At 34.4% G+C, this 10456-nt stretch overlaps 1 protein-coding gene across 1 annotated transcript in view; it reads right to left on the reverse strand.

The window, feature by feature from the left end:
- LOC150108237 (monocarboxylate transporter 12-B-like) overlaps window positions 1-10456 on the reverse strand; it is a 97217-nt gene that overhangs the window by 17964 nt on the left and 68797 nt on the right. Inside the window, exon 5 of the mRNA XM_090415690.1 lies at window positions 1165-1290. Within this exon, the coding sequence (XP_090271816.1) occupies window positions 1165-1290 (126 nt within the window). The remainder of the gene's footprint in view (window positions 1-1164; window positions 1291-10456) is intronic.

Here is a 10456-nt window from a genome sequence, read left to right on the forward strand (position 1 = left end):
TATTATTATTATTATTATTATTACGTATATTCCTGATTAAAACTATGGGAACACCTACGCATATTTAGAACTTAATCTCGGTTAGACTAGACAAAATTATTTAATTTAAAGTAACAAAAGGATCTTAGATAATCATAAAAAAAAAAAAAACGTGCTTCATAATCGTATCATTGTATAGTGACATCATTTACACTCACGAGCCAAAAAATTATGATCACCCAGACTGTTTCAGCTAACCATGTGGGCTGGTTAGCCGGAAACAGGCCGGTGATGGAGGTATTTTTGTACGAGGCTTGTTCTTATGGACATCACTGGATTCTCTCACCCTCACTGAACTCAGTGTGGCCCAATGAATCCAGATTCTTCCAGCAAGACAACATCCCTTGTCTTGCAGCAAAAGGTCGCATTTTCAAGCATAATTCAAAGAACTTATCCAATTTATATAAAAATCAGATAATTAATCACTATAACCTCGCTACAATTGGAATCGAAAATGAAACCAAATAGAGTTTTTAAATATCAAAATCTATTCATTTCCATCTGCATTGTACAGAATTATTAATACCAGCTCGAACTTTTTTTTGTCAATTTTTGTTAATAAACAAAAAAATAATAATAATAATAATCAAAAAAGAGTGAACTTATTTGTAATGTATAATTTTGATATGTTTTGTCCCTTTGTGCGCTGAAAATTCTCAGATTGAAGAAGAAATTGGAAATGGCTGTGCAAATTTTTATAAGGATTCCAAATTTGAAAAATTGCATAAGATCCGTCCATTGAGAACTTTACTTTATGAAACATACCTAATAAACATAAAAGTATATAAGTTGTTTATTTAAAAATTTTAGCCAGCACTGTTTGTATTTTTTTTATACTTTGTAAAAAGTATAAAAGCTAAGGTATCATTCTATCAAGTAGGAAGCCTCAAAAAGGCTTCCTACTTGATAGAATGATACCTTAGCTACAATATTGCTGAATTAGATATAAATATTGCTTTTTCGTAAAATTCCTAAAAACGACATTTTTATGAATTATCTCAATTTATAATTTGTTTTGAGATAAAGCAATTACAGAATTGAATTCAATATAGTAATAAATATTCTGTCGAGTCCTTCGTTGGATTTAAATATATTCTATTTCAGATAGGGGACACTTCAACTTACCAGCCAAGGGTGGTCCAACCATGCTTGATGCTCCACGGAATAAACACAGCAAACCAAATGCGTTAGTTAGTTTCTCGAGCCCCAGCAAATCCACCAAAATAACAGATGTTAGGCAAATATATGCAGCTGCAAGCAATAAAAGTAAATGACACAAATTCGGAAAATAGAGAAATAAAAGTATTGAGACAAACGATATAAATAAGTATGCAGGCATTAAAATATGACAATGCAGTTAATACTATTCTAATTGATGCATAGGTTATGATGTAGTTAACTACCGAAAATATTATAAAACACATTCAGATTTAATTCTAAGTCCTTGAGTAGAGGAACTATTTACTATTCCAAAAGTGGGACTACAAGAATGTCGCTTTGTCCTTTTGTGTATATGGAATGAAAAGAGTTAGAAAACTTAGATTTAGACAAAATTAAAGGAAGCAACAGTTTCATATACTGAAAAATATAACAAAAATAGGTCTTTACTCTTCTAAAATCAGTCGGAAGGTTTTTCTCATCAAAGAAAACTTAAGAAACCGCAGAATATTGTACGATGGGAAAAGAATTACTACTATTACTGCTGCTCGATCCAGATGGAAAGATTCTTTTCCTTTATATCTTAAGATGACTGAGTTCACTAACATCATAGCGTTATAATTTTTAATACCACGTCAGGTTTGTTTCTTATGTGCTACTAGCTTCTGCATAATTCTGTATAATTTTGAACTGCTTCTCTACTTCTAGTAGAGAAGTAGTTCAAATCGATGACGAACTTCACTATCCGTCTCTGAGATAAGAGAAGAATCACATTTATTCAATTTACTGATAATCTTTGCATCCAAGTTCTTTAAAACATCAGTTAAAACTTCTGTGTCGTCATTTTTTATTTCATCATCCCATTACATTATATCCTTATCAAACACATTGCAAGTGTTTACAACCTTTAAGAAATTTACTACAAAAAAAAAAAGTTTTCTTTTTTCCAGTAGCAAGAAAATAATCCGATTTCCATAAATATACATTTAAGACGGAGGTATCAAACGAAAGTGAAACTCCTTCGCATTTGTAGCTACTTCCTGACGGATGATGCCTTAAAAATTCAGTAGGTTTTCGTTCACGAATGCTGTGACCTCAAACTTGGTGTATGTCATGTCTCTGCTTCGCTAGATAAACGATTTCTTAACGACGCTTCAATGCGCAATTCGAGGTTGAAATTAGAACTGTATTATCAACAATAAACTAATCCCCCCCCCACCCGAGAACTAACCAAGTAGGTCCATATGATTACGAAATCGACAGTAAGAGCATTCTTAGTACTGCACCTATATAATTTTATTTCATTTAATTTTGTTGTTATTAGAAACTTTCTAACTGAATCTAAGATTGAGTGACTAGACAAATTAACAAGGATAGTCATTAGCAAATTTCATTAAACTCCGTCGAGCAAGATTGAAATTACTATTATTATTATTATTATTATTATTATTATGACTTTATTCACACAGTTTGATAGAGTCAAAACAAGATATCATTCAAAGAACAACTTTGTACTGGTGATACAGCAGTGCAATCAGATTGTACCGAATAATCTAAGAATAGTCCCTCAGGTAGAGTCGTGTAAAATATGTCCCTGTTCCAAGTAATGTTTTTGTTTTGTTTGTTTGTTGTTGTTGAATATTATATGTGATCAATTTGTTGATGTTTAATTCTTGTAATAACTGGACAGCTTCTTTGAAATTACATCAGCATGGATGACTTTGGTGTATTTAAGCCACAGTCAGCCAACTTCGATTGCCAGATCTCGATATTTAGTGATTCTCCCGCCTCAACCAATTCTTTGTTGTTATCTGTGAGTACTGCGATATCGATAATTCAAACCTGTCGATGTTCGATAATTGTGATGTCAGGTCTATTGTGTTCCAAATGCTGATTGCTGTTTCGTTTTCCAAAGTAGGAAAGCCATATTTTATGCATACATGCCAATGAATTATTTTGGCCACTTGATCATGGCGGTATTTATAGTCAGTTTGAGCTATCTTGCTGCAGGCACTGATAAGATGTTCTACAGCCTCATCTTTCTGATCGCATAATCTGTGATCAGAAAGATGTTATTATTGATGTTCTCAATTTTTGCTTTGATTGCATTAGTTTGTAACGTCTGTTCTTGAGCGGCTAGAATAAATCCATCTGTTTCTTTTTTAATGTATCCGTATTGTAACCATTGCCACGTCTTAGTTACGTCCATTTTTTCCTCACTGTCTTGAAGAAATTGACCATGCAATGGTTTATTTTTCCAACGCACACATCAGTTATTTTGCTGTTCCTTTTTATCGGATTTATTTCCTACTGCTTTTAGAAGGTCTTCTTGCGAAATGGCTTGAATCATTTGCTGATGTAATATTTTAAACCAATTTTTCTTCTTCCACAGTCTGTCTCACTTGCAACAGATCCCGTCCACCTATTCTCCTTGGTAGGTACGACCGTCAACATCACTTCGTGGATGTAATGCATGATGCATGGTCATTTGTTTTCTAGTTTTGCGGTCCAATTTGTCCAGGTTTTCTTTTGTCCAATGTATTAAGCCAGCTGTGTATCGGATCACTGGCATAGCTCAAGAATTCATCGCTCTAATTGTGTTTAATTCCATTTAGTTTTGTTCTCAGAATATTATTGATTATTATGATGCATTCCGCTGTTACCTGCTGTTTAACTTTCGAGTGGAGAAATCATTCGAAAGTTAAACTGGTTTCTAACATTCCTAGGTATTTATACCGTTCGTTAGCTGAAATTGCTTTTACATATTTCTCCGGATAAAAATTAAAATTGTTAGCGTCATTAATTTTTCCTCGTTTAATAGATAAAATTGCGCATTTATCTAAACCAAATTCCATTTTGATGTCCTGACCACTGGCGGCTCGTGTCTTGAAATCGTGGGGGTGCCGCAACTTTCGAAATACAGTTTCGAAATATTTCGGATAAAATATCAAAATTATGGTAAAAATTTTAAAAAAAATTAAACATGAAAAAATATTATTTATTATCGATAAAATTATACAGTTTAGTATAATTCAAAATTACTTTAAAATAAAATCCATTCCTTTAATTGTAATTAAAGGAATGGATTTACAATTTTTGGACATTACAATTAAAGGATTTAATTGTAATGTCCAAATATTTAAAAAGACGCAGTAAAACTCTTCTACTGGCGCAAACTGCATATAAACAACAGTGGAACTGCGCGACGGACAGTGCCGCATTACGCTAATAGCTCGCATTTCACTATGACGTGCATATGCTTGTGCGCGTAACAATATGGCACTGTGGTAAACACAGTGCTACAAGATGGATTTTTATTATTTTTATACAAAATAAGAGAATTGTATAGGATTGTTGATGATAAACTTAAATATTACAAGCAAATATAAATAAATTAATAAATATATTTATATATCGAGAAAAATTAGGGGTGCTGCAGTTCCGCAGTGCCTATGCACGAGCCGCCCCTGGTCCTGACTGAAAATACGAACTGTGTTCAGTAAAGAGTCTATTTGCTGGGCCGAATTTTAATAATAATAATAATAATAATAATTATTATTATTATTATTATTATTTTTATTATTATTATTATTATTATTATTATTATTATTATTATTATTATTATCCACTGACTCGACCAGTTGATAACAAATATATATCCAACATCCACTTTCCAACATACAAAACACACAGAACAGCAAAACCACTACAATCACTCAGGTTGAAACAATACGATACTTCGGAATTTACTTCGATGCAGATATGAACTGGAATAGCCACATAAACCATCTACACAACAAACTCCGAACAATAAGTGGCAAACTCTACAGGTTAAAAGACATAGTTCCCATACGCCTAAAAACACTAATATAAAACGCACTATGCCAAAATATACTAAGATACGCTATAACAACGTATTAAATTAAATAGATTAATGTCGCTACAACCTACAAATTAAATAGATTAATGTCGCTACAGTACAAAATGACAAAACTGATCTTTTGGGAACAAAGAGAAAATCACGACCTTATAAACATTGCAATGGCAGAACACAAAATACTGACAGCAAAACATTTATGTCACTATGCAGCTTTGCTAAAACATTATTTCGATGCCAACTACAGGACAATCAGAAATACTTACCGTATAACAAGACCTCAGACTACTAATTATATCACATATAAATACAATAATCACTACGGAAAGGCCACGCGAAACTTCTACATCCCAGACATGATAAACAAATTACCTTTTGAATACAGAAACCTTACAAATTACAATAGCCTGAAAAGAGCTCTAAGGACATACTATGAACAAGAAGCACGCACCCAAAATACCATACAAACTTAATGAAACACAATATATTCGTTCAGGCTTCCAGTTCAGCGATGCATCAATGCATTCCAAGTTATTGTGCGTGCGTGTGTGTATGTGTGAGTGCGCGCGCGCGAATTTCTCAATCACAGATTTCGCAGCTACCCAACACAGCAAAAAAAAAATTCATAATAACCAACTGGTGTCATCCTCAGATAAGCTTACCTATAAGCTTCGAGGATGAAAGCAAAGAAATTAGTTCTCATCCAAGATGTATCATATGTAACCAAATGCATGTAATGTACGTATCACATGAAAACCAATGTATGTAACGTATGTAACGTATGTATTATATGTAAACCAATGTACGTAATGTAAGTAACACATGTAAACAAATGTAAGTAATGTATCATATGTAATCAAATGTATGTAATGTATATAATAACTGTAACAAATGTATGCAATGTAATAAAAAAAAATTCTTTTAAATGTAAAAAAAAAAAAAAAATTAATTCCCAACACAGCAAAAAAAATGTGTGTAATGTATATAATAAATGTAACAAATGTATGTAATGCAATAAAAAAAAAATTATTACCGTCATTAATGCTGCACTTTTGGCAAAGCTAACTTGACGGTTAAAGAAAAGGGGATAGCACCACTGATTTGGAGGTAACTAAGATATCGTGTAACACATTGTTGTTACTATTTAACTAAGTTCTGTGGATTTTCTGTGAAACACAAACATTTGATATTATTTGTGCAGAACCTTAAGTCCAATGCCTCACTCTTTTGGTCTTCCAACACCATCATCGCTGATGAATGATTCACGTCGACGTTTTTGGAACAAAAACTACGTGAAACTGGAATGAAAATAAATAATGTACTAACTAAATTAATTATTTACAAGCTAACAGTATGAGAAGCACTTTAAACATAAACAGTCAGTGAAGACTGAGAATACAGTGACCTCACGAACAAAGATCACGTGCATGGAGAACGACAGTGGAACTCTTTGCGGTGTTATGTTGTGATTATTGCGGACGGGAGATAAGGTGGTGCGCCAGATTTTGGGTACGACAGTTAAACTGATTCGGTAGAACTTCGGCTGCCTTCCAGGAACAATCTGTGTAATTTAAATAGGGCCAAGGCATGCTGTGTTTTTAGAACATAAAAACAAAACAACGTAAAAAGGACATTAAATTGGGTTTCATCGAAAAGCTTTGTCGGAGCATCAAAAATCGATCCTCATTCCAGTACTTAGATTTCCAAAATTTTCAAAGTCACCATTAAGGAAGATAAATTTGTTGGTCCTACATTACGGTTGGTTGGTTGGTTGGTTGGTTGGTTGGTTGGTTGGTTGGTTGGTTGGTTGGTTGGTTGGTTGGTTGGTTGGAATTCCAGCATAACTGAGCTATGAGTCCAACGCGTTATATATGATAATTGAGTTTGTTCCTCTGATTTTTACGGGATTCGAATCTAGGTTTTTCCAATCGCATGGTATAATTGTTATAGATAGAGTCACATTAGGGTAGTACTAAAATACGGAGAATTCGAAAAGAATCTGACTTAAACTGGAAATCATAGATAAGTAACAAATAGCTTAAAAAACAGTCAATCACTTTTAACAAAGTGTCACAATGTAACTGGAGATTTAGTTGCTTCATTTTCACTTGCATTTCTTTCTCGTAAACTGTGACGAGTAAGGTGAACGGTTCCACCAGGAGATCATGGTAAAGGAATAGCAATACCAAGATGAACTGGAATCCTGGCACGATCGGAGACTACTGTTAGTTTCTTCAAAGAGAGAGACTCGGAGGTCATTACGATAGGAAGCGAAGGACTTATAAAGCATGTTTACATGTGTTTATATTTTAATATTTTATTTTTACTTATCGTAAATATTATACAATATGTAATTACTTGCATTTTGATGTTTTATATTAATTTTACAATTTTTAGTTGAAATTTATGTTGTTTTTTTTAAATAAAAAATAATAAAAACATTGAGATGCTGAAAAAAGTTCCAGTTTTAAATTTCTTTGGTGCAATTCACTTGTTTTGATCCCCGTCATAAAATCCTTGTTGACCTGTAAGCGTTTGCTTCGGGTTGCAATATTTTCTTTTCAAAACGGCCCAGTGCTTCATTTAAATGCATCATCGATTGACTAGCTAGCGATCTTCGCTTTATCAAAACGCTACTTTTCAAAAGAAAGACATGCGCAGCAGGAAATATTTACATACTTTAAAAAAAAAAAAATCTTTAATGCTACCTGCAGTTTATTGCACAATTGCCTGACTCTTTTCACACATAGCACTTTGATCTTTTACGTTTGACTTTCCGCAGTGTGCGTGCTAGTTGCGTAAGCACATTTATGTAGCATTGATTTCGTATCTCATTTGAATACTTGAAGAAAACTAACGATAGTTATATTGTTTTTCACAGCGTTGAATAAACACGTCAATAATCTTTCTAGCGATGCAACTCGTTATTACTTCTACGATATTACTCCATTACTTTGATTGCAAATTATTTTTTCATAGATTCCTATTTATTATGTGACACTCGCCAACGGTAAATTGTAAGTCTATAATACGTTAGTACTGTAGTGAGCTAAGTTTTTATTTTTATTTTTTATAATCCGAAACCTTGCCTATAAACCAAACATGCAAGTTTCAAGTCACGTCAGCTGGAAGGTAATATTTCAAAGTAAGCGATGAATGTGTGTGTATGTGTGTGTGTGTGTAGTATATACTGTATATAGTCAAAAACAATCCTGAGACATTTTGTCATAATTTATTTACGATATAATGTTGAAATGCGTGTTGCGGAGATGGGAGCAGAAACGCGCGCACCAAAGGTTGCAGAAAATATATCACTTTAGTGCAGTGTGTGTGTGTGTGTGGACACGTGGTTACCAATATATATATATATATATGGATGCAGGGACGAATTCTCCATGCTTGCTATGCAAGCTCATTAATTGAGAAAGAAGTAATATTTATTTGTTAATAAATGCATGCATTTATAAGCATTCCATTTAGGCTTTTATTTTTGTAGACAGAAGACGTCTTAAGCTTGCACGACAATAATTGAGCTTTGCGTTGTGTATCGAAGGCCGATGCTTGCTCGTCTAGTCAAAGCTACCTTGGCTTGCTCGGTTGTAGGAGCTTCCAGGTCCTCGCAGCAGCGCTGTGATTTCATGCGCGCGCATAGCCATTTCACGTCGTCTCACTCTGTTGCTTAAACACAGGCCGTACGCAGTCAACGTAGTTCTAGCCAGTGAGTTTCAGCCAGCCTTTTCAAGTGTGCGTGTTGCTTGGGAAAATTAAGTTAGAACCAACTTTTTATGACGATATTATTGACCAGTTCATAAAGAAGAACTGTAGGGTAGAATTTGTATTCAAGTAGCTAGATTGAAAAAGATAAAATATCATTTGTAAAATAAATGTTGTATTTGTATTATTAAATGTACATAAATTTCTAAATATATAGTTTTAAATGGTCAGTAATTCATTATTCCACTAATCACACCTCTCACTCCCTGAATGATAACAAGCGGGAATTTCAAGACCAGCATTCGCCCCTGTATAGATGTGTTTCTTAAATAGCTAGAAGTACGCCTTGAAGAAACGAAGGCAGATGGATATTGACTAACAGCAGCTCGTGTTTTCATATTCGGCGTTGTCCATGAAAATGCCTACAACAAAGAAAGACACAGCAGAAGCAAAACATTTATGAGAAAGTGACTGAAGTGAGGGGGTAAGAACAGCGAGCGTTATCTTTTTAAACTGAATTTTCCTCTTATTATGAAGACTTTTTAGGGAGATGTTTCTTGATGCACCACTCAAAATGTGAAAAAACAGTATTCTAAAGTCAAATAACTTTGAGATTTATATAGCGTTAACAGATGAAAAGGGGTGTGTTGAAGGAAAAGGGGACACAAGTCCAAGAAGAAAGAGAGAGAGAGAAAGATCAGATTTTCATCAAAATCGGAATAGTATTAAATATTGGTTTAAATATTAAATTTAATAATAAATAATAAGTATTTGTTAATTATGCCTGCAAAAAGCATGGCGGTGGTGAGGGGGGGGGGATATCATACAATCTACAGCCTAAAGACATTTCACACAACATTCTTGACCGCGTTGGATTCCAACAAAACCACTTCTTCTGTAGGGTCGTGTTACTTAGATGCGACTACTTGTTAGTACCACTCCCAACCGACCTGTCGCTTACTCTGCCGCTGGGTGGGGGGGGGGGGGTATTTTTTTGGCTGTAGAAGCGTATGTTCACGGGGCCGGTTTGCCTGCTTGCGGAATGAAAAACGCCGGATAAACTGGCGGAAAAAAACCTTACTGCCCGCGCCCAAGACCGACTAACTTGGCTATGCCTGAGGAAGATCCTCAAGTTCCTCACGTCTTCGAAGGGAATCAAACCTTCCCGAGGCATATGGTTGCGCAGCGTAAAACCACTAGGCTAACCGCGCGGACTGCGAGCTGACACTATAACCACTCAAAAAAAAAAAAAAAAAAAAAAAAAAAAAGTTGTACGAATCTCTGGAAATTCGAAATGCAGAATTTAACCCCTTCTTTCCCAATTATTTTACAATTTCTTGATGCTGATGGTCGTTCAGCACGGACTAGTTTCGATTGAGGTTTTTCTCCTCCCTGTTTATATCAACAGGGAACCTATCACAGGCTTTTTAGATCTTCAGACACTATTTGTAGTAAATTACATGCCTAACCAGTTTGAATTTGAGTAATAGGTTTTTCCGTACTTCCACGTATTGTAAAAATTGCCAAGAAGCAACATACGGTAAAACTTTACATAGCGACCAGTGGCGTAAGCTTACCTCTTTAAAAACCTGCAGGGATGTTCTGCACTTCTAATACGAGTGCTTAGTTGACATCGCAATACGCAACCAATTACGATATTTCTTAATA

This window comes from Typopeltis vanoorti, chromosome 3 (genome assembly GCF_054136105.1).
Source record: "Typopeltis vanoorti isolate ZY-2024b chromosome 3, IOZ_Tvanoo_1.0, whole genome shotgun sequence".
NCBI classification, from domain to species: Eukaryota; Metazoa; Arthropoda; class Arachnida; order Uropygi; family Thelyphonidae; genus Typopeltis; species Typopeltis vanoorti.